General features: G+C 45.3%; 1 protein-coding gene across 2 annotated transcripts in view; it reads right to left on the bottom strand.

Annotated features, from left to right (window-relative positions):
- Positions 1–27719, bottom strand: part of ARMH3 (armadillo like helical domain containing 3) — a 165167-nt gene that overhangs the window by 37696 nt on the left and 99752 nt on the right. For both annotated transcript variants that reach the window (XM_038758263.1, XM_038758264.1), the window contains exon 23: positions 26984–27059. In XM_038758263.1, coding sequence (XP_038614191.1) covers positions 26984–27059 — 76 coding nt within the window. The remainder of the gene's footprint in view (positions 1–26983; positions 27060–27719) is intronic.

Below are 27719 nucleotides of genomic sequence, written 5' to 3'. Positions count from 1 at the left end.
CCAGAAAGCCCGCTCGCTCAACACCATGGCCATCTCCTTGGCCAGAAAGCCCACTTGCCAACAGGCCGGGGGAACCAGCCACTTACAGTTTTATTCTACTTTTAGCATAGGTCCTAATGGACCACAGAGTAAAGCCCTAACTGCCAGGCTGGGCAGAGTGAAAGAAACCCAGGGCAGGCTTCATCCCCACCCGTAGGCACAGTGACTGGGGCCGGATCTTTATGCACAATGAGTTCACAGTAGTAATAATAATAGTGGCATTTGCTAACCACCATATGTCAAGCACTGTTCTACACATTGGGGTAGGTACAAAGATCATGAGGTCAGACACAGTCCTAACCTACACAGGGCTCCCAGTATAAGTAGGAGGGAGACAAAGTCTTTAGTCCCCATTTCAGAGATGAGGGAACTGAGGCACAGAGAAGTTAAGGTCACAGAAGGCAAGTCAGGGAGCTAAGATTGGAACTCAAGTCCCCTAACTCTCAAGCCCAGTCTCTTTCCACTAGGCCATGCTGCTTCTGGGCATACAATGAGTAAAGTAGTCTCCCCAGCAAAATATCCTGGAACAAGGCCTGGGGCCCAACGGTGAATGGGCCAGACCCGCCCCCCCCAACAGCAACAAAAAAATTTCAGCTGCTGTAGGGCTCTGTTCTGTGAGATCCCAGGCACAGTCCTGAACAGTTGCCCTCACTGAGAGGTTTGAGCCTAAATTCTAAGGCCAGAGAAGAAAGAGCCCTTGAATGCAAATGGTAGGATCCCTGCAGATGCCAGAAATCATTTGCTTGAAAGCAATGAAAATACAAAAGAGAGAAAATGAGTGAGATCCATTCCCAGGAAAAGCCCCGGGGAGGCGGACGGCCTGCCCACTCAACGAGTGGGATTCAAATCTAATTTCAGTTTCTACTTAAGATTTCAATCCTCTGAACATGACTCAACCATTTAAAGAGAAAGAAAAAGCCTAGGATGAGCCAAAAATCTGAAATATTCTAATTACACCTCAGATTCATTAGTAGACTAATTAGCTACTTATTATACATTTTTTTTTTATTTTTGGGGGGGCCGAGGAGAAAAAAATGACTGGCTGATGGGAGCATCTTTTCTTGTGCCTTTAGAGTCCAGTACAGGGTGGAAGGGAGGGAGGAGGGTGAGAATGGAACACAGTTACAGGGTAAAGACCGGACTTGGGAGGAAGCCAAGCCACCCTTGGAAAACAAGCAGCTACCAGCTGGGGCACAGTGAAAGAATTTTAAGGTGCTTCTGAAATTCCTCAGGTCTTCTTTAGGGCCTAACTTGCGATTACAAACCAGAGAGAGGAAGGGTAGGGAAAGCCACCTGGATCCTATATAGAAAGGTGTGGCGTAAGGGATAATAGAGGCATTGGAGAGAGGGAGGGAGGGAGAGAGAGGGGGAAGGAGGAAAGGTGAATGGTATGGATCTCATACTGGTTTCCAAATCCTTCAAGTAAGGATGGAATTAAAAAGAAGTGAGGAAAAAAAGACTTCTGTTCTCTCCCAGGGGGACCTTTTAAAACTCCCAGGGAAAGGCAATCAGCGGAGGCTGCCAGAGTAATTAAGCAACTGAACATTTACTGTAAACCCCACATCATTTAAGTGAGCAGAGATGAATCTTATTACCCAGCACTATTAGGGTTGGGCCTGCAGGTGCTTAATACAATGCCTTGTGCTGCCTCCTGAAGAAGACAGAGGAGACCCCCCACACACACACCCCAACTCCCATTATCCTCTGTTCACTCCAGGCAGGTTGTTTACCCACCTCCAGCTCTTAGGGATGTTGCCTTTGAAGCTGCCTAGATTCCAACAGTGCCAGTCCCAGTAAGAAGCTTCAGGAAGGGGAGATAAAAGAGCAAGAAGAAGGATGGGACAATAGCTGTGGAATGGTGGGGCCAGATCACAAAACAAGGCCAGAAGAAGGGGCCACAAAGTGTCTGGGTGATTTTGCCTCGGCAGGGAGTACTGACAAGAACCTTTCACTGAAGAAAAAGAAATTATGGTATTTGTTAGTAGCTTGACACAAAGTCAGCATTTAAGTAAGCGCTGGGATAGAGAGAAGATAATCAAGTTCCCACATGGGACTCACAATCTAAGTTGGAGGGAGAACAGGTATTGCATTTTGGAGATGAGGGAACTGAGGCACAGAGAAGATAAGTGGATTGTCCACAGAGTAGGTTCGTGGAGGAGCTGGGATTAGAATCCAGGTCCTCTGACCCCCAGGTACACGCTCTTTCCACTAGGCCTCGCTGCTTTTCAAGAAGAAGAAAATCCAACTTCACCTCTCTTTTGGCCCAGGATAGTTTTTTTTATAAAATTAATAAACATACCATCAGTGTCAGTTTTACGGATGAGCCACTGAAGCTGTGTCAATTCATTCATTCATTCAATCGTATTTATTGAGCGCTTACTGTGTGCAGAGCACTGTACTAAGCGCTTGAATCTGAAAGAAAGACTCCACTCTCCTCACCTCCCAGACATTATTTGCTACTACAGTGCCTGAAAGCTATTATTTACAGCCTAATTCTTGGGAATGGGAAGTCGGGGCTTGCCTGGTAACACCTTCTTAGCAGATGAGTGCAAATGAAAATGCACCCACCAACGGTCAAAGGATTGGCAAACGGGCTGGGGAGCACCTACTTAGTTGTATTTCTTTCTGTAAATCACTTTCATAATCAAAGTGAAAGCCCATCTTTCCATTCTGAATAAGTGCCAAGATGCTCAACCACGAGAATGTTGTCGATCAACTTGAATCAGCGCTCTGCTGGAGGAAGTTGAGGCAGGACTGCTGGGAGGTTTTATAAAATGAAGATTTCAGGTTCACACAGAGAATCCTCAAATCTCAGGTGACCAGGGCACCTCTGACAGGGGTATGAGAGAGGTAGAAGAAGGGAGGAAGTAATACCTGGACATCCGATCAGGGGTTGGTAGAGCCACAATTCATGGTGGCCAGGAAGTTCCTGAAAAACCCCGGGAATAGAAAGAAGGAAAACTAAAAAGGTACCTCAGTACCAAGGGACTTCCTGCTCATTGAATCCTCACTTCTCCCGAGTTCACTTTCCTCCTACACAACTTTTTTCTCTGCTTGAACATTCACAAGTTGCAAACAGGCCACTTGTCTCCTTTATGGCCTTGAGCAAGTTAAATAGCCTTGAAAAAGTTAACTTCTTTTTGCCTCAGTTTCCTCACCTGTAAAATGGGGTTTAAGACGGTGAGCCCCATGTGGGACATGGACTGTGTCCAACTTGATTAGTTTGTATCTACCCCAGTGCTTAGTACAGCATCTGGCACAAAGTAAGCACTTTATAATTACCATTAAAAAATAACAAAACAGGCCTCAAAGAGATCCTTTACCTTTAAGCAAGACTGTCCCAAAACCAGCTCCTGCATTATCTCCTGCAATTGATATCCTGAATTTGCCTAAACACTTTTTTAATTGCCCAAAGTAATTTCGCATCAGTCATCTCATTTTGCCCCCACAAAATACCTGCCTCTCCCTACCCCAGAGGGCTACTAATAATCACCTCTATTTTACAGATGAGGAAACTGGCACAGAGAGGATAATAGACTTGCCCAAGGCCACGTGGCAGGCCATTGGCAGCCCTGGATCAATCAATCATATTTATTGAGTGCTTACTGTGTGCAGAGCACTGTAATAAGCGCTTGGGAAGTACAAGTTGGCAACATATAGAGACGGTCCCTACCCAACTGCCTCCCAGCCCCAGGCTCTTTAACCAAGAGCGCACTCCCTCTCCTGCTTCGGGATCTTGCCTAATCCTTAAGGAGGAAGGTATCTCCTCTGACCTCCTCCACTCTTCTCCTTGTAGAAAAGTCTTTCAATCTTTCAGGCTTTTCTTTTTCTTAATTTAGAAGCCTCATTTGCCGCTCCTCTCCCACCCTCTGCTCTCCACCTCCCTTCTCAAATAGAAACCGTACAAACCACCTGCTATTCTCTCTCTGCCGTTCTTCCATGTTGCAGTTCTAGTTACCGTATTACCACGGACTTCAGTGACTTTATTGGCTAGGTCGAGAGTCCCTCACCAGGCCAAAATCAATGTGCTTGGATCGTTGCGGACAGCAGGATTTATAATTATTAGAGTGGACATACAGGGTGATTTGAGGTGAAGAGTTTAGACCACTCTTCCTTTAAGAACATAGAAACAGCCAACAGTCTAATGAATGCTGTGATTCAGTATTCTGTCTCAAGACTCAGAGTCAAGAGTCTGTCTTGGGGCACAAAGCAACATCCTGCCCCATGGAACAGAGCTGGACAACCAGGAAATGTTCTCACTCATCACAGCATAGCCTGAATTTCTTTCCTTAAACCCCATAGCACAAGAACTCATCTTGCCTAGAATATCCATATTATCTCACTAATCAACATCTAGTCAGGCAGTGGCATTAATTGAGTCTCCCTATCTCTCCCTTTAGTTAGCCTTTCCGCTTTAAAGCCGATTGCTTATAATTGCCTTCTACACTCATGCATGTGAATTTTCATAGCAGGGGCATTTAAGCAAAGTAAAGAACATTCACTTAAATTACCTCAGAAATGGATTTTAACTGAATAAAGGTACGAGGATAATAATAATGATGATGGTATTTGTTAAGCACTTACTATGTACCAAGCACTGTTCTTAAATGCTGGAGTGGATACAAGCAAATCGAGGTGGACACTGTCCCTGTTCCACGTTAGGCTCGCAATCTCAATCCCCATTTTAAAGATGAGGTAACTGAAGCCCAGAGAAGTGAAATGACTTGCCCAAGGTCACACAGCAGACAAGATCATTTCTGGAGACCTTTAAAAATAGAGGAGGCAGTGAGGCCTAGTGTTAAAAAGCATGGGGCAGGGAGCCAGGGGACTTGGGTTCTAATCCTGGCTATGTCTGCTGTGTGACCTTGAGCAAGTTACTTAACTTCTCTGGGCCTCAGTTTCCCCATCTGTAAAAAGGGGATTAAACACTATTCCCGCCTACTTGGACTGCGAATCCCAAGAGGGACACTTGTATCTACCCTAGAGTACAGTACTTGGCACATATTAAGCACTTAATAAACATCACAAAATCCAGGAGGCAGATACTTGCCCAGGTTGATTCAGCCTGCAGCACGGGGCAGAGTCAGGTGACCTCTCCAGGTCCGGGCTTAATCAATCAAAGGTATTTATTGAACGCTTTCTGCACGCAGAGCACTGTACAAGCACTGGGGAAAATACAAGTGAGTATTTGACAAGATTCCCTCGCCTCAGGTAGTTTAGAATTTAGATGACTTCTAGGATTTTAAGATCACAGATCGCGGCCTGGCCAAGTGATCACTGAGAAGATCACTGAGAAGCAGCGTGGCTCAGTGGAAAGAGCACGGGCTTCGGAGTCGGAGGTCATGGGTTCAAATCCCGGCTCCACCAACTGTCAGCTGTGTGACTTTGGGCAAGTCATTTCACTTCTCTGTGCCTCAGTTCCCTCATCTGTAAAATGGGGATGAAAACTGTGAGCCCCCCGTGGGGCAACCTGATCACCTTGAACCTCCCCAGCGCTTAGAACAGTGCTTTGCACATAGTAAGTGCTTAACAAATACCATTATTATTATTATTATTCCAATAGTACCTGTGGTCATTCCTTATGTCAGGACCAATATACGCGGAACTAAGCAGACCTGACCAGGAGAGAACTGACAGGTAGACCAAATTTGGGGCCTCCATTTTTTGACAACACTTCTGCACATAGTAAGCGCTTAATAAATGCCATTATTATTAATAATAGCAAGTAAAGCATGGAGGAGAACCTGTACTGATCATTCATCATAATAGCGCAATGAGAAAAAGCTCTTTTGGGCTCACTATATGAAATTCTGGAGTGAGAAACTAAAATCTATGTGGAGGCTAAGATGGCTCCTTGGCAGCCCGTCTCCATGGGAGGGAGGATGTAATTGTTTTCTGTTCACGAACAGGTTATTAGCTTCTTTCTCTCCAACACACAGCAGAAATGAAGAATTGCACAAAGCCACCTATAATAAGACAGTGGGAAGTCCCTTCCCCCTCATGAAAAGGTGACTGTATCAAACAGGTACAATTAGTTTTCAAATCATTACAGAACTCTGCTTCAATCACCCCAGGAAACGGACTGCTACCTTGTAGAGACATGGTGCTCTCTTGGAACATCCAATCAAGTGAGATTAGGATTACGGTGGCTGTCAGTCATGAGCAGTGGTCATTTATTTCCGGGAGAAGCAGCATGGCCTAGAGGATAGAGCACAGGCCTGGGTGTCTGGGTTCTAATCCCGGTTCCACCACTTACCTGCTGGGTGATCTTGAGCAAGTCACATAACTTCACTGTGCCTGTTTCCTCATCTGTAAATTGGAATTTCAATATCTGTTCTCTCCCCCTCCTCCTCATAGCCTGAGCCGGATGAGGGACCGGAACTGTGCCTGACCTGATCACCTTGTATTTAACCCAGCATTTGATACAGTGCTTGGCACATAATAAGTGCTTAATAAATACCATCAGCAGCAGCACTGTCAATAAATACCATTGATTGACTGCTCCCAATCATAACAAACCCCACCTGGAATTTGTCCAGACTCAGGAAAATTTTCTCTGTTCTTCCCAAGAAATGAACAGCAGGTTTGTCCTCTCTGGGTTGTCAAGAAGACCTATCTTTGGGTCATGGACCAAGGAAGGGTGATTTCCTGGAGCAGAATGAAGATGGCTCGGTTCAGATCCAGTGGCATTTCCATTCTCCCTAGCCCCTGCAATGCCCCTGTGGAGAATCAACACCTTCCCTTCTAGATCAACTACAAGCCTGCACCCCAGGCCTGAGAGGCTGAGGTCTGTTCTGATGTGTTCACTCCAAAGGGGGTGGGATCCTCGAATTAATCCTAGGCCTACTGTTTGCCTCCTGCAGAGAACCCCGGCAGACTGTTTGGTTTGATAGCTAACTAACCTGCAAGGCCCAGGTCTCTCTTAAAACCTAAAAAATTAAATTAAATTTTTTTTCAAAAAATAGAGCACAGTTTGAAAGAATTCAGTCTTTCGGATGAGTTACCCAGGAGACAGAGGACAGAGGAAAACACTTCATTCCATGAAGCAATTGAGCAGATTACAGATTACCAGCAACTCCTCACAACCTCTGACATCCTGTCATTCGTCCATTTCATTCCCCAGATAGTTTGGAAGGACAGAAAGAAATGAAAAGGCTGATATTACTCCCCTCGCATGGCCCTTCCCCTGCCCTCTGCATTACACAGACTGGATCAATTTAAATATACCCAAATGAGAGGATTTTGTTTTTAGTCACCCTCGAGCCACTTATAATTCAGTGAAATCTGCAAGGAAGAAAAGCACTAATTGCCTGACTTGTTCCTTTTTTTAAAAAAAAATGAAAAACAATTTATAAAGCTATCAATAATTCACTTCAAAGTGGCTCTAGTTGTCTCTAAGACCCATTTCAGATAATTAAACATGCTTGGATCTCGTTCTTTTGTTTCTCTGGAGGGAATTAGGATTCTGTAAATTCCACTGTGTTGGGATAAACAATTCCGCTCATCCCAAAGAGAGGGGAAAGTTTCATTACAATCCCCAGTGCGCTACTAGAGTCGGGAAAACAGGATTGTGTTGGGTTTATTTAGGAGGTAGCAAGATTACATGTTCTCTGCTTTTTTTCTGTGTGTGTCGGGGCAGGGGGGCAGGGAGGGATGACGGACATTAAAAATTCAGCCTCTTTCCAGTTACCCATGGGCAACCAATCATCCTGCACATGTAGAGTTGGGAAGCGCCACAATTTGAGAGCCCTCCCAGCTTTCTTCAGGTTCACATTTGCCCTTTTAGAGAAATACCTAGAGCAACAGAAACTACCTTCTGGTCTGAAGGAGCTAAAAAGCTGTCAAACTGCTGATATGATGTGAAATCCCCTCAAATCAGCCACTAAGGCAAGGTGATAATCATGCGACAAGCTCCACTGCCCAGTGACAGAGTCTCCGGAGGCCAAAAGAAATTCACAGTACCGCAATCTGTAGCCAGAGGAATAGGCTGAGGATTCCTGTTGGGAATTCCCAGAGCTCTGGGTCAGGCACGTAATAATAATAATACCTTGATGCCTTTTTCACGCCTCACACCTTGACCTTCAAAAGGAGCTTTTGGAGATGGAGATCAATGACTGCGAAGCTACTCTCTGTTTTTCCTCTCCACAGTCTCCTAATTTCATGGGAGTCCTGAGGAGCTCAGGAACAGAACTGCACGTCTGTTGGTACAGAGATCCAACAGCTCCCCTTAGGAAACAGAAGTATTTGGGGTGGGCTATTATTACAGCAGTCAGTAGGGCTGGTTGGTCTGGGAAGCTAGATAAGAGCCCACGGCCCAGTCCCCATTTCAGGGACTGACCGATAGCCCCAGAAGTTTCTGGGGCTCGTTCTCTCATTAAGGGGGAATGGTCCAGCAGCTTACCCTGAACAAAGCACTGTTCATATTAGAGAGTGAGCCTTCAATGTCCAGCATGGCTTAATGGAAAGAACACAGGCTTGGGAGTCAGAGGTTGTGGGTTCTAATCCCAGCTCTGCCATTTATCAGCTGTGTGACTTTGGGCAAGTCAATAATAATAATAATGATGATGGTGGTACTTAAGCCCTTAATATGCACCAAGCACTGTTCTAAGCGTTGGGGTAGATACAAGGTAATAATAATAATTTTGGTATTTGGTAAATGCCTACTATGTGCAAGGCACTGTTCTAAGCACTGGAGAGGATACAAAGTGATCAGGTTGTCCCATGCCAGGCTCACAATCTTAATCCCCATTTTACAGATGAGGTAATTGAGGCATAGAGAATAATAATAATAATTTTGGTATTTGTTAAGCACTTACTATGTGCAAAGCACTGTTCTAAGCGCTGGGGAGGCTACAAGGTGATCAGGTTGTCCCATGTGGGGCTCACAATCTTAATCCCCAATTTACCGATGAAGTAATTGAGGCACAGAGAAGTTAAGTGGCTTGCCCAAAGTCACACAGCTGACAAGCGGCAGAGCTGGGATTTGAACCCATGACCTCTAACTCCCAAGCCCATGCTCTTTCCTCTGAGCCACGCTGCTTCTCTAACCCGGTAATCAGGTTGTCCTACTTGGGGTTCACAGTCTTAATCCCCATTTTCAGGTGAGGTAACCGAGGCACAGAGAAGTTAAGTGACTTACCCAAGGGCACCACAGTAGACAAGTGGTGGAATAGGGATTAGAACTCAGGTCCTTCTGACTGCCAGGTCTATGCTTTATCCATTAAGCCACACTGCTTCTCAACTTCAAATTTCAAACTTTGAGAGCGTGAAGCAACAGCAGACCTTTCCCAACAGCGCTCTCTTATTCTCGTGTTCCTTCTCTCCCTCCCTCCCCTGATAAAGTAAAGCCCAAGGAATCATTGCTTGGGACCATGCACATCCCAACCTTCCCACCCCCACTCCGGTTTGCAGCAAGAGCACCACGCATGAAACATTCCCAATGTTTTTCAGGCGTGAGAGTCCAGATGTCCTGGTCAAATTCCAACTCAGGGGGCTGGCAATGAATACATCCCGGCCCCCTCAATTCTCTCTGGGGTTTCAATTGAAGGAGCGCTTCTTCCCTTTCCCTTTGAAACCCTGCTGGGTAGCATTGCTGATGAGGACTGGCTGCCGGGAACCCCTGCCACGAAGGGCTTGCGTTTAATGGGTAGATGAAGCTATGCGTTTGTCTATCACGCTTAGCCTGTAAATTGCAACGAAATCCCTTCTGGACCACAGGGGCAAAGAAATGTGGAGGATTAAGATATGAGGCACTACAGACACAAAGACCGGAGCTTGCTGGGTTTCACCGCGGCCCATTTCTTTGGTCAAATTCTTCCTCACGGCCACCTCGGCACCTCCCCACCCTACTAAACTTGTCATTTTTACAAGGTTAATTACCGAGTTTAATTACCGCTTACCAGACCCTCGGAGTATTGGTGAAAGTGCTAAATCAGGAGAAGAAAACAATCTGCCACTTGATCTATAGTTATTTGAGAAAATCCCATTCCTGATTAAATTAGTTTAGCTCAACCCGGAGCAAAACGATTAGAGTTCTGCTCCAACAACAGACTTCATCTAGTACATCTGCATTATTTATGGCACTGGCGGGAGGGGAAGGGACAGATTTTTATAAACGGAGATACAAATCAATATGAGCTCATAACAGATGGGGCCTTGGTGGGGGGCCACAGCAGCCTCCTTCGGTGCGGCACTCAAAGTCATTTGGCTGGAACACTGATAGACCAGGGGACGTTTGCTCAGCAAGGCACGGGGGAGAGATTGCTGACTGCAATCTACCCGATCTGTGGCCAGAATCAGAGCCGTGCATCTGCTCGTGGAAGTCGGCAGGCAACAGACTGGGCTGTGGGCATATAGCTATATTAAATATAATTGCGTTATTGCCTCCGCCACCGTATAATTTCCCTCGCTGGGCTATTTTTAGTGATTGAATGGAGGGAGTTTTCTGGGAGGTGCCGGAACGGGGTAGCACCACACGACTCGCTCAGACCGTTGGGACCATTTGGTCGGGGTCAGGGTGAAGGGGCGGTGGCTGGAGGAGATGGTTTGGCCCTGGGGGTTGGGGGGTGGTGTGCTTGTGGCCACCCTTGGTTCCATGCCCACAGGACCAGCCTCCAGAGAGCCCAGGCTTGGGAGTCAGAGGTCAAGGGTTCGAATCCCGGCTCCACCACATGCCTGCTGTGTAACCTTGGGCACGACGTCACTTAACTTCTTTGAGCCTCAGTTACCTCATCTGTAAAATGGGGATTAAGATTGTGAGCCCCATGTGGGCCAACCTGATCACCTTGTATCCCCCCAGCGCTTAGAACAGTGCTTTGTACATAGCAAGCGCTTAATAAATGCCATCATTATGATTATTATTCCAGGGTTTTCCGCAGGCTGACAACAGCTCTAGGCAGGTGTTAGCAGGTTAGGAGTACAGAAGCTGTCTAGAAAAGCAGCATAATGTAATGGACAATGCATGGGCCCGGGTTTCAAAGTCATGGGTTCTAATCCTGGCTCCGCCACCTGTCTGCTGTGTGACCTTGGGCAAAACAAACGGACATGCAAAACAAACCAAGATCTATCAGGCCACAAGCCCTTTCGGCTTGGCCTCTGAGGCTGGGGAAGGAGTAGGGAGGGGGAGACGGTGACACTCTCCCCCGTCTGCCGCCTACTCCGAAAGCGCGACGATTTCTCTAGGCAAGAGTTCGTTACTCTTGGGTTCATCTCCTTCCCCAAATAGCCCACATACCTCAACGGAACTTGTTCTCATGCAGCACTGACACCTGGGAAAGACTCGCACATCTCAAACAACAGTAACAGCCAGCTGTGAACAGGGAATGATTAACGTGGATAAGCTCCACACAGAAGGAACCAAATCCCTCTCTCCTCTACCTCCCGCCACCTGTAGTCACCGGTCTCCATGATGTTTCTCGGAGAAGCCAGTGGCCATTGCGGACACAGTCCTCTGTCTCAGCGCTTGCAGCTGGCTATCCACGGAATTCAGGGTACCTCGCTCCACGACAAAAGCATCTGTTTGTAAGCTGTGTCTCATGTGGTTCTATTTTCTGCCCATTCTGCTCCATTTATGTCATTTCTCTGCCCTCCGGGGTGAGTGACACCTCCAAATCAGGACCACTTGCAAATTTCATTAACACTCTGTTTACTCTCTCTCCAAGATCATTAATAAAAATGCTAAAGATGCCTGGATGTAACACCAGCCCCTGCAGCATCCTCGGAGATGCTCTCTGCTCTCCACCAATTGCAGACGCTGCCATTTCACACCGCGCTTATTCTACCGTTAATGTTGAATCAACCGCTCCCTCCTCCCTTTTTTCTCTCCACACACTCTTAATCAGTTTTCAATTGAGCAAAAACAACTCAATAGTTATCAGCTTTAAAAACCAAGGAAAAGTCCAAAACAATCTCCTTAAGCCACCTGAAGCTCACGTACCTTTCACGAGACTCAGACTAAACATCCGGTTTCCTCTTAATTATTTCAGATTTTCCTCAGACTCTAGCCACAAACACCACACATGATTCTCCACCTCCAGGAAGAGACAGCGCACCTTTCTAAAAATAATCCTCCCAATAATCCTTGTATTAATTAAACCAGAGAACAGAAAAATGTCAGCATAATTAACATACAAAGCAATGGTAGAGCCTAATTAATCATCATGAAGAGAGATCGAATAAAAATACTATGCATTTTTATGGAGCAATTTAATCTGGTAAGTAATTAATCACAGAAACACTAAGCAAAACAAATGGATTTCCCTTTAAGGAAGTCGCATTTATCATTTGTAATGTATCCCAAACTCCAATTTGTTATCCTACCTCAGATTTTTCCAGGAGACAATGACTAGGCTTCCTTAGCCAAAGCTAATTTCTGGTAGAAGTGCGGGAGAGATTGTGGGGTGTTGGGGGAGAGGGAGGACAACCAGGCTTTTGATTCAGCTCACTCTCGCTGAGCCGTTGTGGGGTGTCTGACAGGACTGGAGGGCACAGTCGAGGGGCACAGAACAACTAGTGGCAGGAACAGATTTAACCTCCAATGCCCAAGGGGTTTCCAGTCAGCAAGTGGTTCCACTAATGTGAACCTTCAGCACTTTCTTCCTTTACTGATCCAAGGAGGGACATCAAATAACGAAGAGAAAAGTGGCAGACACGAACCGGGATTCCTGATGGGAACAGAAGCCACTGGCGAATTTGGGACAAGGTGTGGGACTGAGGTGTCCTTTCTTCCTTTGTATGCCCAAAGAGGAGAAATCGCCACACTCCAAGGAATCCTTCAAACCAACTCGGTCATACTGCAATGAAACCCCGGAACTCTAACTCCCCTGACCGGGATGGGTCCCCCATCCCCAGCTCCTTTGAGGGATTCCAGTGGGTTAAATCTTAAATGCCTCCAGCTCCATAGGAGCCAGTTAAGCCACCAGCGGCAGGAAACTCACTTCAAGCCTCCTCTGCTAAAGCTCCTGCCTTGTTCTCGTTCATGCTGGATGAACTGCTTTCTTTGTACTTTTTACACATAGGTCACTGTGCTTTCGAGTTTTCCCTTTCCCCTAAATGCTCAGAACCTTTGGCTGAGATTTTTCCCCCCCTTCTCTGGGATGGCCTAAAAGAGCTTTTCTTCTTTTCCAAAGAGAATACTTGGCTCTGACGGGCAAAAGGATCTGCTTCCTCCTTGCTGACCCACTCAACTCCTGAAAAGCTGGATCCCATGGAATAAAAAGGGTAAGGAGATGGAGGTGGGAGAAGGAGGCAGAGGCACTGAGATTTCAACTAGAGGAGGAACAGAAAAACTTTTGCCACTAAGCTGCAAGTCAGTCAATCGTATTTATTGAGTGCTTACTTTGTGCGGAGCACTGTACTAAGTGCTTGGGAGTGTACAATATAACAGACATATTCCCTGCCCAAAACAAGCTTACAGCCTAGATGGACAGACGTTAATATAAATAAATTAATTACAGATATGCACATAAGTGCTGTGGGGCTGGTGGGGGTGTGTGATGAATAAAGGGAGCAACACAGGACGACACAGAAGGGAGTTGAAAAAAAGGAAAAGAGGGGTTAGTCAGGGAAAACTCTTGGAGATGTGCCTTCAATAAGGCTTTGAAAGGAGGAGAGTAATTTTCTGCCGGATATGAGGAGGGAGGCCGTTTCAGGTCAGAGGCAGGCCGTGGGTGAGGGGTTGGCAGCGAGATAGACAAGATCGATGTATAGTTAGAAGATGAGCATTAGAGGAGCGAAATGTGGGGGTTGGGCTGTAGTAGGAGAGTAGGGAGGTGAGGTAGGAGGGGGCAAGGTGATTGACTGCTTTGAAGTCAACGGTGAGGAGTTTCTGTTAAATGTGGAGGTGCCACTCTTGAGGAGTGGGGAAACATAGCCTGAATGTTTTGGTAGAAAAATGATCCAGGCAGCAGAGTGAAGTATGGACTGGAGTGGGGAGAGACAGGAGGCTGGGGGGTCAGCAAGGATGTTGATACAGTAATCAAGACGGGGTAGGATAAGCAACTGGACTAACGTGGTAGCAGTCTGGATGGCGAGGAAAGGGCGAATTTGTTATGTGGCTTGATTGACTCCATCCTCAAGGAAACTCATCTGCTGTGGACAGGGCACCTGTTTGCAGGCTCTGTTGTATTGTACTTTCCCAACCACTTCTAGACTGTGAGCCCGCTGTTGGGTAGGGACCGTCTCTATATGTTGCCAACTTGTACTTCCCAAGCACTTAGTGCAGTGCTCTGCACACAGTAAGCACTCAATAAATACGAATGAATGAATGAACCACTTAGTATGGTGCTTTGTACACAGTAAGCGCTCAATAAATACCACTGATGATGATTGTCTGTCAACTGGGGATTCAGTGCCTTTTCTCCCTCCTCCTCCTTAGGTGTGACCCCTTGTGGGACAGGGACTGGGCCCAACCTTATTAACTTGTATCTCCCCCAGTGCTTCGAACAGTCCTAGACACACGATAAGTAACAACAAATACAACGATAATAATGATAATAATAACAGTCTGACAGACTTCTCTGAAAGACCATGGTCCAGATATAAGGCAGGATTGTTAAATGTGCACACACACTGCCTATTCATTCATTCATTCAATCAATCGTATTTATTGAGCGCTAACTGTGTGCAGAGCACAGTACTAAGTGCTTGGGAAGTACAAGCCTACCATTTTTACCATCTGCTCTCACTACCCTATTGCTTTCAGATGTTGGTAACTTCCACAAAGAGGCAACATAGCCTAGTGGAAAGGCCAGAGGAGAACCAAGTTCTCTGCCACTTGCCTTCTGTCGGGCCTTGGGCAAGTCACTTAACTTCTCCGTGCCTCCGTGCTTGTAACTGAGGACTAAATACCTGTTCTCCCTCCTTTTTAGACTGTGAGTCCCATATAGGATGGGGACTGGGCCTGACCTGATTATGCTGCACCACAGTACTTAGCAGAGCATCTGGCACATGAGTGCTTACCGAATTCCACACTTATTATTAAGGAACTACCAGAGAAGATGGTCCTAGTGCCTCCAGGGTTTCCCCACCAACCTAGACGATGGATTTTCATATAAAGCCCCATGGTGTCAAATAAAGAGAAAAATTAATGCTCTTTGGTGTGCAGGGAAGTGAAAACACATTAGCACACCCTATGTTTGACATCCCGCTTGCATGTTATTGGTTTTAAAAGAAATTATACAGAAACCAATTAGAATCCAAAAAAATCTCATTAAACCTATTACAACAGGATCCCACTTTGCTAGAGCATGCAAAATATCTGGGCCCCAGGGAGAAATGTATAATTGAGGTAAAATTAATCAAAAGCTACGTTCAGAAAAAAAAGATGATAGCAAAAGGCTGCTAAAGATGAAAATCCATGCTCAGGGCCAAACTTCTAAAATTCCTGAAGTCTGATCACCGGGTGCATAATTCCGCTTGTTACCGCTTTCACCTATAAAATACTATATTTATAATTAGGTTGAGATCCCATTAAAACGACAGTACAATGCAGACACAATTCATTTAACAATTAATCTACTAGAGCTACAAATTCTTACCATGCCATTAATTGGCTGCTTAAAATGCTGTTGCAGTTTCAGATTATCACACACCTCCTTCAAGCACCCAGGGGAAATGCCACGTTTCCAGCAATGCTCATTTGGGGGGCTCAGCTTCAGCATCAGTCATGCATAGGCAGTTTCCTCTTCCTAATGACCCCATTGCACGGCAGTCCTTATCAATAAGTCAGCGCCTACTAATTAAGATTGGAGGTAGCAGAGGGTATTTTGTGCTCGCTGAATCCTCCCGACTCCACTCCACCCAGAATTTTCATTTTTCCTGCCACTGCTATTTTCTTATTTAAATCCAACTTGCCAGTGTGATAAGACACACCAACCTGGGCTGAGGGAACTCCATTTAAAGGAATCGAGGCTTTCTATTTTGGCTGTAATAATAATAATCATAGTGGCATTTGTTAAATGCTTACTGTGTGCCAGGCACTGTACTAGGCGCTGGGGTGGATACAAGCGCTGGGGAAGCAGCGTGGCTCAGTGGAAAGAGCCCGGGCTTGGGAGTCAGAGGTCATGGGTTCTAATCCCGGCTCTGCCACTTATAATAATAATGATGGCATTTATTAAGCGCCTATTATGTGCAAAGCACTGTTCTAAGCACTGGGGAGGTTACAAGGTGATCAGGTTGTCCCCCGGGGAACTCCCAGTCTTCATCCCTATTTTACAGATGAGGGAACTGAGGCCCAGAGAAGTCAAGTGACTTGCCCAAAGTCACTCAGCTGACAATTGGCAGAGCCGGGATTTGAATCCGTGACCTCTGACTCCAAAGCCCTTGCTCTTTCCACTGAGCCACGCTGCTGCTTGTCAGCTGTGTGACTTTGGGCAAGTCACTTAACTTCTCTGTGCCTCAGTGACCTCATCTGTAAAACGGGATTTAAGACTGTGAGCCCCACGTGGGACAACCTGATCACCTTGTATCCTCCCCAGCGCTTAGGACAGTGCCTTGCACATAGTAAGCGCTTAACAAATGCCATTATTATTATTATTATTCTATTATATTATTATATATTATATTACTATTAGTATATATAATACTATTATATTAAATACTATTATATTATTATATATTATATTATTATTATAATACAAGCAAATTGGGGTGGACACAGTCCCTGTCCCGCATGGAGCCCCCAGTCTCAAACCCCATTTTACAAACGAGGTAACTGAGGCACAGAGAAGTGAAGTGACTCGCGCGAGGTCACACAGTGGACAAGTGGCAAAGCCAGGATCAAAACCCACAATTTCCTGATTCCCACTCCCATGTTCTATCTACTATGCCATGCTGCTTCTCTGTGGAATATCTCTCCGCTAGACTGTAGGTTCCTTGTGAGTAGGGAACATGTCTACCAATTTTGTTGTAGTGTACTCTCTTAAGCACTTAGTACAGTGCTCTTGCACACAGTAAGCACTCAATAAATACCAGTGATTGATTAACTGACTCACCTAGCCAGCAGTTTGGGGAGGCAGAAAGGAACCCAATCTCATATGTACTGACGGTGTTAAATTCTGGAAGAGACACGCTTGTTGCTGAAAGATTGGTAATTGGCTTCCAGCACTTTAGATGCACCCCTCCAGCTACCATGTTTTTGGCTTCTTTTTCTGACAAAATACTTTACAATCCACTCTACTGTCTAATTAGAGTGCAAAGTCCTAATCCCTAAAAGGATTCCTACCCCTGCCCCGGCCATTTGATCAGTAGTGCAATGGAATGGGGGCAGGAGGGGAATACGGGGGGAAGTAAAAGCTTCCAGCACCTTCTTCTGACAAACTACATTCTGGGAGCTTTATGATAGGGAGAAAAATCCATCCCTGAAGAAGATGCAAGCTCTCTCATATGCATTTGTGGTTCAGGTGCACTTAGTTTGGAAGAATTTGGTGGGGGAAGGAGAAGCCTGAAAATACTGTCTTTGAACCAGGACTACGCTGAAGTAAACTGAAGCAAATTGTCCAACTGGGCTGGTTTCTTTTGACCCTCAACCCCATTACCTGAGAGCTTGGAGACCAATCACTTAGTGGAGGATTAGAATTAAATACTTGTTGATGGTATTAAGAGAATCACCTACACCACTGCATAGAACAGTGCTTGGCACATAGCAATCAAATACCATAATTATTATGATTATTACTTATTATTTGAAGGGTCTCAATTTCTCTCCCTCCAGAGGAATCTAGTTCTTATCTAGACACCCAGAGGCTGGTTGGGCCTTTCAGATGCCAATTCCAAGAAACTGGAAACATCACATGACAGCCTCCTGATCTGTCTAGAGCTAGAGGGAGCGAGAAGGGGGGGGGGGGCCCTGTGTCTGACCAGCTTGTCTCAGATGTCCATAAATAGTTAATGTGGAGTTCAAAATCCAACATGAATTAACTGTCCCATAAAATTATAGGCAAGGGATTAAATAATTTACTAGAAGGACAAGATCTATTTGTTGTCCAAAGTTTATTTAGAGAACAGAGTGGGCAGGACGCTGCAGGGTATCTGGTAATCATTTGCAAGGGGAAGGCCTGAGTTCATCCTCCAAGTCAGCCACTACAGTTGGTAAGCGTATGAAAAATACACCTGTTTTGCTTCCAGTGCGGTCTGCCACTTCATCTAAATCTGCCCAAACTAGCCGTTCAGCAGCACATCAAGGCAGAGGGCTCTGGCTTCTCTTCCAACAAGATAATGGAGTTTTCTTTGCATTTTTTTTCAGCATTTACACTCAGCAACCCCAAAACCCAAAAGTCAGGAACTGAAGCCAAGTTGCCATTTATTCAGTCCCCTTGGCCACCTCCAAGAAGCTTCAAGGATTTAGAACAATTAGCAAGGAAGAAAACGTCAGTGTAATTAACAGACAAATAGACTGCCTTAATTGATCACCAAAGCAACAGCACAAAGCCAGGTCAGCAACCTGGCCTACAAATCCCTTCACTCTCCCTACCAAAGAATGAATCAAACATACTTTCCAATATCCCCCTTGCTAGTCTGCTTTCTCTAAAAGGAGATCTTCTCCCTCTTTTGAATACTGGGCGGCTCAATGGCCTGGAGGTGACTTTGACTTAAACCAGGGAATCCCACTGAGCACTGGGTTCAAGGTTGGTTTCTGAGTGTAAAAAGCTATGGTCAAAAATTCAACAGCAGTGAAAGCATCTGATCCTTCAGTTGCATTTCCCAAAGATTACTGCAGTGCATTGTATTCAGTAGGCGCTCAGTAAATACCATTACTGGTACTTCTTGGCAGGGTAGCAATGGCTTAGGAGCAAAAGGGAAGGGATCAGGAGTCCCCAGGGAGAAAAACTCTATGCTGGAGGTTCAAATGGACTTCCCATAAGAAATCATCATGTTACACTGCACGCACAGCAACTTCACGTATTCATTCAATTGTATTTATTGAACTCTTTTTGTGTGCAGGGCACTTTATTATGAATTTGGCAGAGTACAATATAACAATAAATGGGCACAATTCCTGCCCACAGTGAATTTACAGTCTAGAGTGGGGAGAGGAAGCAGGATGGGCCTGAGAGCCTGGAGCGTTCGGGACAGCTGGAGGAGATAAAAGTGGCTGAACCAGCTTCTGGGAAGAAGACTGGCTGCACAGGGAGCAGTGGGCAAGGTAGGGCCTTCTATGGGCGCAGAAACATCGACAGAAAAATACCTCGGAGGGGCCAAAATGGGTGTGAAGCACAGGGACACTTGAGACACTTGCCACAGACTAAATATTTCTCCTAAACTGAGATAGAACTCATCCTGTTGGTGGGAAGCACAAATGCTGCAGCAACAAAACCAAGTCAACGGAGTGGCCCTCTCCCGCTTCCACCTGGCAACTGCTAACAAGGAAAATGACAGGGGTGCAGGTCCTCTAGTCAGTTAAACTTCTTCTACTCCTCACTCACAAGGCCATGACAGGTGAAGAGACTGTTACAGAACTCAAGCTCTCATTTTTACCCATCTCATCTGCCAGTGGGCAAGAAGGCAGGCATCCCGGCTCTGCTTCACGACTTGCTGTGTCATAACCCAGATGACCTAGAACCTGGAGACAAGTGACCTCTACCTCAGAGGGACCCTGCTGGACTGAGCTTATTTATCACTTCAAATGCACTGGGCATGTAAGCCCATGAAAAACACAGCAAGGCAACCTGGGTGATGGGCTTGCAGCTTCCGCGACTTGGCACAGAACAAAACAACAGGCAAAAGAAACTTTGACTCCTTAAGGCAAAAACTGAGAGCAGGGGGTGGGGGGAGTGACCCTAATGGAAAGGACTGAATATTTGGAGGTAACTACTGGATAGAACGGCATACATAGAGAATTTCTGACCCCAGGCAAAGCAGCATGTGCCCCAGCCCAATTCAACTAGAAACAAAGGACCAGAAACCGCAACTGCAGCTGTTCCAGATGAGCCGGAGGGAGAAAGACTGTCAAAAGACTCCAGGCCAAGGTTATTAAAGGTTTTATACACTTGCTTACAAAGCCCTTAAAATCACAGTGGCTTTGGATGGGAAGATTTTTCCTCTTTACTATAATCCAACAATTCCTATGAAAATTGGTCAGGCCAAAAAACAATGACTCTTTTCACCAAATTGCAGCTTAGAGGACCAAACTGTTACCCACTTCAAAGCCTCCACAGTTTGCAGCATAAACAGAGTTGGGGTGAAACAGATGATTAACCACGTGGGAGTCAATGTTTGGTTTTTCATTTCTGGATGGAGTCTTAAAAGATTATGATACAGTAACTACTGCAGTCATATGTAATGTCCTGGTCGTAGGGAGAGGATATTAAACCCAGGCTCATTTAGTGCTTTGTTTTAATTTGCGTAATGCTTTTCATTCCCTATAATGGAAGATCAGCAGGGCCTGATTAGCAGTGACTGCACATCAAAGGTCATTACTGTTGGCCCATAACTCAGCTAACAATTCGGATCTGACTCCCTCTGGAGGTCCAACAACTGGGATCTGCTAGTCAACCAGAGGCAGAGGAGATGGCAAGGGAAGGGAACTGGACTCCAGTACGAAGTGTGCCCACAGACCCCCTCGCTCTCACACTGCTCAGAAAGCTCTGCCCAACAGTACCAACAGAAACACCAACTACCAGGAGACAGTCGCTGAGCACCAGACTCAATTCATTTGGTATTACCAGTTTGCCTCCGAGCAAAGAAGTTCTGCTTCTGGTGAGATTCTAGGCGTGTTTCTTGGCCATTTCCCCATGCTCTCTTCCTTGGCTGTTCAATTTACCAAAAAACTGATGGAGTCTCAAATCTGCTCACCAGAAGACGTAAGTTTGTGGGCATGCAGGCTGGCATCTTACTGGTCAAAGAGAAAGGCTCAACTGCCCCAGTAAATCCCACGACCAATTTGTGCAGCTGTAGTCAGTCCCCACTGGGTGACCATAGCCCAGTGATTGGCAGATGCCTGTGTTCAGTCTGTCTGGCTCAATGATCAACCACCTCTCATGGACTCCAGATTGTAAGCTCTTTGTTTGGCATTTGTTAAACGCTTACTATGTGCAAAGCACTGTTCTAAGCGCTGGGGAGGGAGACATGGTGATCAGGTTGTCCCACGTGGGGCTCACGGTCTTAATCCCCATTTTACAGATGAGGTAACTGAGGCTCAGAGAAGTTGACTTGCCCAAGGTCGCACAGCAGACATGTGGCAGAGCCAGGATTTGAACCCATGATCTCTGACTCCAAAGCCCATGCTCTTTCCACTGAGCCATGCTGCTTCTCTAAGTGAGCTGGGAACTGAGTGAGCTGAGCTTCTCTTTGTGAGCTGGGAATATATCTACCAACTGTTATACTGTACTCTCCAAAGCGCTTACGACTATAACGCAGCATGCTCGCTTCACTCCTCTAACATCAGCCTAGTCACTCTACCTCGATCTCCTCTGTTTCACTACTGATCCCTAGCTCACGTCCTGTCCCTGGTCTGGAATTTCTCTCTCCTTTCATATCCGACAGACCACCAATCTCCTCACCTTCAAAAGCAAATTAAAATCATACTTCCTCCAAGAGGCCTTCCTCAGCTAAGCCCTCATTTCCTCCCCTCCCTCACCCTTCTGTGTCACCCTTTTGTACTCTTTATTTGCCCCACCCACGGCACTTATGTACATATCTGTACTTTATTTTAATATTTGTCTACCCATCTAGATTGTAAGCTCCTTGTGGGCAAGGAACATGTCTACCAACTCTGTTATACTGTACTCTCCTAAGCGCTTAACAGAGTGTCTTGCACACAGTACACACCCAATAAATGCAATTAATTGATCGATGGCCCAGTTTGCTTGATAGAACCCCAAAGTCATCCAGGATATTATAGACACCCAAAAAACTTCCTCTTTGTGTAGATATTTATTCATTCAATTGTATTTATTGAGCACTTACTGTGTGCAGAGCACTGTACTAAGCATTTGGGAAAGTACAACACAATAAACAGTGATATTCCCTGCCTATGTATGTATCTTAATGTCTGTCTTCCCCTCTTACTAACTGTCCCTTGCTCTGAGAGCACTGCCCAGAATTAAAAAAACAGCAAACCAAAAACACGACAATGGTGAAGAGTGACAAGAGAGAAGTTTCACAGCAAAAGCCTGGCAGAGGCTGTTTGCGTGAGTCCATCAGTACATTTAGCAAGACTGAGGAAAAATATCATTAAGTGCCAGTCTCATTCACCTCCTGAGTATCTAGCTCTCCATTAACCATTGCAATGTTGGAAACATCACTTTTTAAAGAAAACTGAGCCCAAGCTGAACATTCACAATAACGCAGGCAGATTAATCTATTAATCACAGAGTTAAAACTATTTATCCACCTTGAGAAAATTACAGATCAGGAGAATGTTCTATTTTAAGATTCTATTTTGCAATGATTCAGCCACCATCTCTCTCACTTAGTGAGCAATCAGAGGACAGTGCTTTGAACTCTGTTAAGAAAATGCTCATTAAAGGAAAAGCACCAGGATGTTAACTCTAAAAGGACTCATTAGGGTGCTTGGAGAACTTCCCTTGAAAATTTTAAACCCGTAAGAGGAAGGTCAGATTTCAGATTTTTTTTTCCCCACTCCAACTGTTCAAAAGTAGGAAATTTTAAATTTCTTAATCCTCCTAGCTCTGAGCATCTGTTATGCAAACTTGCTTTCTTGCGGGGCAAGGTAAAAGGTAATCGGACACGTGATAAATAAAACCCTTAGAGATGGCTAGTTTCATCCATTTGTGAGGTGGCTCGAGGGTTAAAGGTGGGATAGTCAAATTTGATTTTTTTTAACTTCTCATTTGCTGCAAAACTATAAGCTACTCTTGGGCGAAAAAAAGTCATGAACCCAGAGAAATGAGTTATCCAAGTGTTTCCATCAAAATAGCTGGCAACTCCACTGGCAGCTTTAAGATTATCACTGAAGGCTCAAACAGGAAGAGAAAGACACTTGTTTAAGCATAAATAACTCTGACAATTAGCAAACCAAGTTATGACTAAGCCATGCAAGACAAGTGAAAAGACAAGATTGACACTTCAAGCAGTATGTGCCTCAGAATCCCTCAGTATGTGGCGGCACCTCCTATCTTTCCATCTCACAATTCTTTCTCAAATCCAGAGCTGAAAGACTCGTGTCCACTCTGCTACGACAGAGAGGCCTTGTTGGGAAGAGCCAAGGCCTCACACTCCAACCACTGAAAATATCACCTGCATCATCCTTGCACTTGAATCTGTACCCTTTATTTACCTCCCATGCATTCCCACAGCACTTTAAGTACATATTCATAATTTATTTTAAATGTTTGCGGCCTCCCCCTCTAGACTGTACGCTTGCTGTGGGCAGGGAATGTGTTTACCAACTCTGTTATATTGTACTCTCCCAAGCACTTAGAGTGCCCTGCACATAGTAAGAGGCCTTCCCAGACAAAGCCCCACTTTTCCTCAGCTCTCACTCCCTTCCATGTCATGATTCACTCCCTCTGCTTTCCCCCCTCTCCGCATTTATGAATACATCTATAATTCTTTTTATTTATATTGATGTCTATTTATTTGTATTGACATTTGTCTCCCCACCTCTAGACTGTGAGCCCGTTGTGGGCAGGGATTGTCTCCATTGCTGAATTGTACTTTCCAAGCACTTAGTACCTGTGCTCTGCACAAACTGCTCAATATATACCACTGAATGAATGAGCACTCAATAAATATGAGTGATTGATTAAATCATCAACAGGCCTGTGATTCCTATGTGGTCTGTGATTTCTGGGGTAGTGGAAACTTAAAATGCAACCCAGTCTTCTCTCAGCAATCCCAAAGGGCAGGTACTGAATGTACAAGCTAGAAGTGTTAAGAGCTTGTTAATTATTGTCTCTGAAATCCTTTCAAGGTGGGCACCATAAGCACTAATTGACAACACAAACACTGAATTAACTTGAGAAAACCACCGGGCTTCTGTTAATGAGGAAGTCTTTAGAAACTACGCACTGGCTAGCTAAACTTGAAGAGCAAAAGACCACTGGTCACAGGGTCTCAGGACACCCTGGGGAGTGATTTTCTAACTTGAGCTATCAGTTGGGTGAATATGCACCACACGTTCTCCCTGGGAAAGGGGAAAGAGGGCTCTGGAAATCATTCGAGCTGGTAATAGAATAATCTTCAGGGGCAAAAAGATAGTCTTCAGCTTGGAGGAGAATGGCTATATGGAGGTGAAGAAAGAGAAGAGGCAATCAGCTGGGTATCCAACTTGAAATATTCTCTCCTATGACCAAGAAAGGCAGATTTAAGAATAATTTAGTTGTTTCCCGAGGCCCTATCTTCATTCTCCTTGTCTGCTGGTTTCTAAGCATGGCAAGAATTGAGGCGATATTGAGAAATGTTCCTCTTAAGGCTCAAGATGCTAAACCACTAAACACTAGAATTGTGTGCCTTTCAGGGAGGCATAGGATGGGCACTCGGATTTGGCTACCTAACCTTCAATTAATTCGCTGCGGAATTTGTTAAGCACTTACTACATGTTGAGCATTGGGGCAGACACAAAGTTATGGGATTGGTCTTAATCCCTGTTCCACACAGGGTTGACAATCTATTTTACACTCATTTTACAGTTGAGGAAACTGAGGCCCAGAGAGAGTTAAGTGATTTTCGCAAGGTCACACAGAAGACCAGTGGGAGATCGGGGAATGGAGACCAGCTTATCTAACACCGAGTCCCCTACTCTTTCCACTAGGCCATGTTGCTTCCCGATGTTAGTCTTTTCTACTGGTGTCTTGGAAGACAAAGCTCATTCCTAGAACCCTCACATTGTTCCTAACTGGAGTCCAACCCAGCCTCAAGTATACTGGAACCATGAGGGTTGCCCTGGACTAGTTTTTTTTAAATGGTATTTGTTAATTATATAATAATAATAATAATAATGGTATTTGTTAAGTGCTTACTATGTGCCAGGCACTGTACTAAGCACTGGGGTGGATACAAGCAAATCGGGTTGGTTACTGTGTGCCAGATACTGTACTAAGCACCGGCGTAGATACAAACTAATCAGGTTGGGCACAGTCCAGGTCCCGCAGGAGGCTCACAATCTTAATCCCCATTTTACAGAGATGAAGTAATGGAGGCACAGAGAAATTAAGTGACCTGCCTATGGTCACAGAACAGACCTGTGGCGAAACTGGGTTTAGAACCCAGGTCTGGGCTCTTTCCTGCAGGCCATGCTGCTTAATCTGTTTTGACCTGCATGCCAGTGTCATAACTACATTTCAGGGCAGAGCATTTTACTATAAGAACGATGTCTGCACTAGAACCCCTAACTAATGGCAGCAAAATGGAACTGAGTGCCCGATGAACTGTTATATGCAAAAGGGGGTCAGAGGACACAGGTTAAGGATGTGCAGAGGGCTAAGTTTTCAGAAGATTGACAGCCCAGGCCTTTAGAAGACAATCAGAAAAAAGGAGCAGCCAGAGAGAGAGAGAGAGAGAGAGAGAGAGAAAGAGAGAGAGAGAGAATAAGTGTCATGTGACTGGGATTTAATCAAACAAACAGGTCCCAGATGAAAAAAGGCTGCCTCGGAAACCTAAATAAACATATGAATAAATAAACACAACATAAATTATACAGACACCAACATGTGTGCACCTTAGTGCTACATTTCAGTATCTGATGCTTCATTAAAATGCCTGCCTTTGTCAAGCTGCCCTTCATTCACTGTGGACCATTCTGGGGAAGACAGTTTGCAGCTCCTAGTTCTTGCCGAAAATCATATTTATCATCTGGCCAGACTGAAGTAGACGCTCTATCTGTTGGGTGTAAATGCTCACTTATTTAGTGAGATTTATAAAGCCATGCACTCTGCCAAACACCCCTGGGGACTAATAAGGCAAAAGAACCTTTCAGTGCAATCTTGTTAGAACATTTCAGAATCCCACTCCACTAGAGCCTTCCACTCTCCTCTGCTCCCAACCACCCACACCACATCTCACCCTCCTACTTTCGACCCCAGGCCTCTTGATAGCTGAAGTACACCAGAGAAAGGATGATTTTTCATTATTTTTTTTTAAAGCACCCATATATATCCCAGGAAACCCCCACAGCTTTGCCACAGCTTTGAACCTCCACCAAACCACAAGTGTGCATTATTATTGCTGGAGTGTCTGGGTAGGCTTACTGTTGGAACTCATTCAAGTTGCCCATCTGTTGGATTTGCATATTTTTCTCACCTTTAATTTTTCAATTGCTTGAAAGAACAATTTAATAACTGTCGGGGAACTGAGGAGCTACCCAAGGGAAGGAAAAAGGGCTTTTATGAAAACTCCGGTCTTTAGGCCCAAGTGTTCTTCTTGAAAGAGCTCTCGCTCTTTCTCATTTGTAAAAATCTTGCTGTGGCACTTATACTGTGACCCCTCTCCATGTGTGGTTTTTCCCAAGCTTCCAGAGAACCTCCATACCCTCCACTCTGCTCCTCTGCTGAAGAGACCGTCCAAAGCCCTGCATTCTGCCATTTCACTGCAGGAGTGAAGTGGCCCCCAAGCGTTCCATTTGACTTTGTTTGCGAAAAAACAAAAATAAACCTCATAAAGAAAGAGACAAATGTTCCCAAAACCATGAGTCACCCACTGAAGTCACACAGGAGAGGGAAAGGGTTTTTTGCAGCAAAGGCTTTAAGGCTGGAGGTCTGCAGACAGATCAAACCATCTCGCAGCAAAGACACCTGGGCAAGGCTTGCGACTGTCTGCCGTGCTCATTTTTGCAAGAAAACACAGAGCCACAGCACTGAGTTATTTCAGTACGAGACGCCGTAGATTTCTTGGTCTGTAGTTTCCAGTCGAGGGTGACAACTCTTTCCACTCAAAGCTTAAAATGGAAAGTGGTGCTCCACACGTCCGGAACACCGGGCACCAGGTCTGACTCCTCAACCTTCCACAACCACTCAGACAGCAGAATCCATTCCCTTCTGCTCCTTACCTAATATTGACTAAGGCGTGGGTCACCTTGCTAGCTGCCTCCTTCCACTGGCCGGTGTTGGTGGAAAGCCTCAGGACTGCAAAAAGGAGAGAATGCAAAGTGGTCAGACCTTGGACAAAGAAATAAAAGAACATTGCCAGTAGGCTTCCAAATTGAGGTGGGTTTACCAATTGAGAAGCCCAACGAAGACACCATTTTTACCTTTTTTTTTAATGGCATCTGTTAAGAGTTCACTATGTGCCAGGCACTGTACTAAGCGCTGGGGCCGATACAAAATAATCAGGTTTGACATAGTCCATGTCCCAAATGGGTCTCACAATCTTAATTCCCATTCCCATAGCTTCATCTATCTTTCCTAGATCCCCATTCAAAATACCCAAAGGAACACAGGGAAAGGGAAGGGAAGTCTGGGATTCGCTATCACCTGCCTCTTTTATCTTCCCTTGTAATTTGCTCCCTGACTTCTTTTCTCTTCCTCTTATGCAGCTCTTCTCCAATTCCTCCTTTGTTTTTATTTTCCTGCTGCTTGTGTCTCATCTTTTAGCTTTTCAAACCTGCATCAGAGTTAAGACTGCATTACTCACCCCCAACAATAGAATAACTCAGTTGTAACTCAACTCACCTAAAGTTTAACCCTGACTGTTATGCTGCCCATACTGCAGCCCTGACTCATTCCCTAGGAGACACACTTTTTACCACAAGGAAGACTCCAGCTGGAATCAACGGAGAATAGGTG

This window comes from Tachyglossus aculeatus, chromosome 16, assembly GCF_015852505.1.
Source record: "Tachyglossus aculeatus isolate mTacAcu1 chromosome 16, mTacAcu1.pri, whole genome shotgun sequence".
NCBI classification, from domain to species: Eukaryota; Metazoa; Chordata; class Mammalia; order Monotremata; family Tachyglossidae; genus Tachyglossus; species Tachyglossus aculeatus.
The sequence above is the reverse complement of the archived record's forward strand: the minus strand, read 5'-3'. Positions and strand labels throughout refer to the sequence as shown.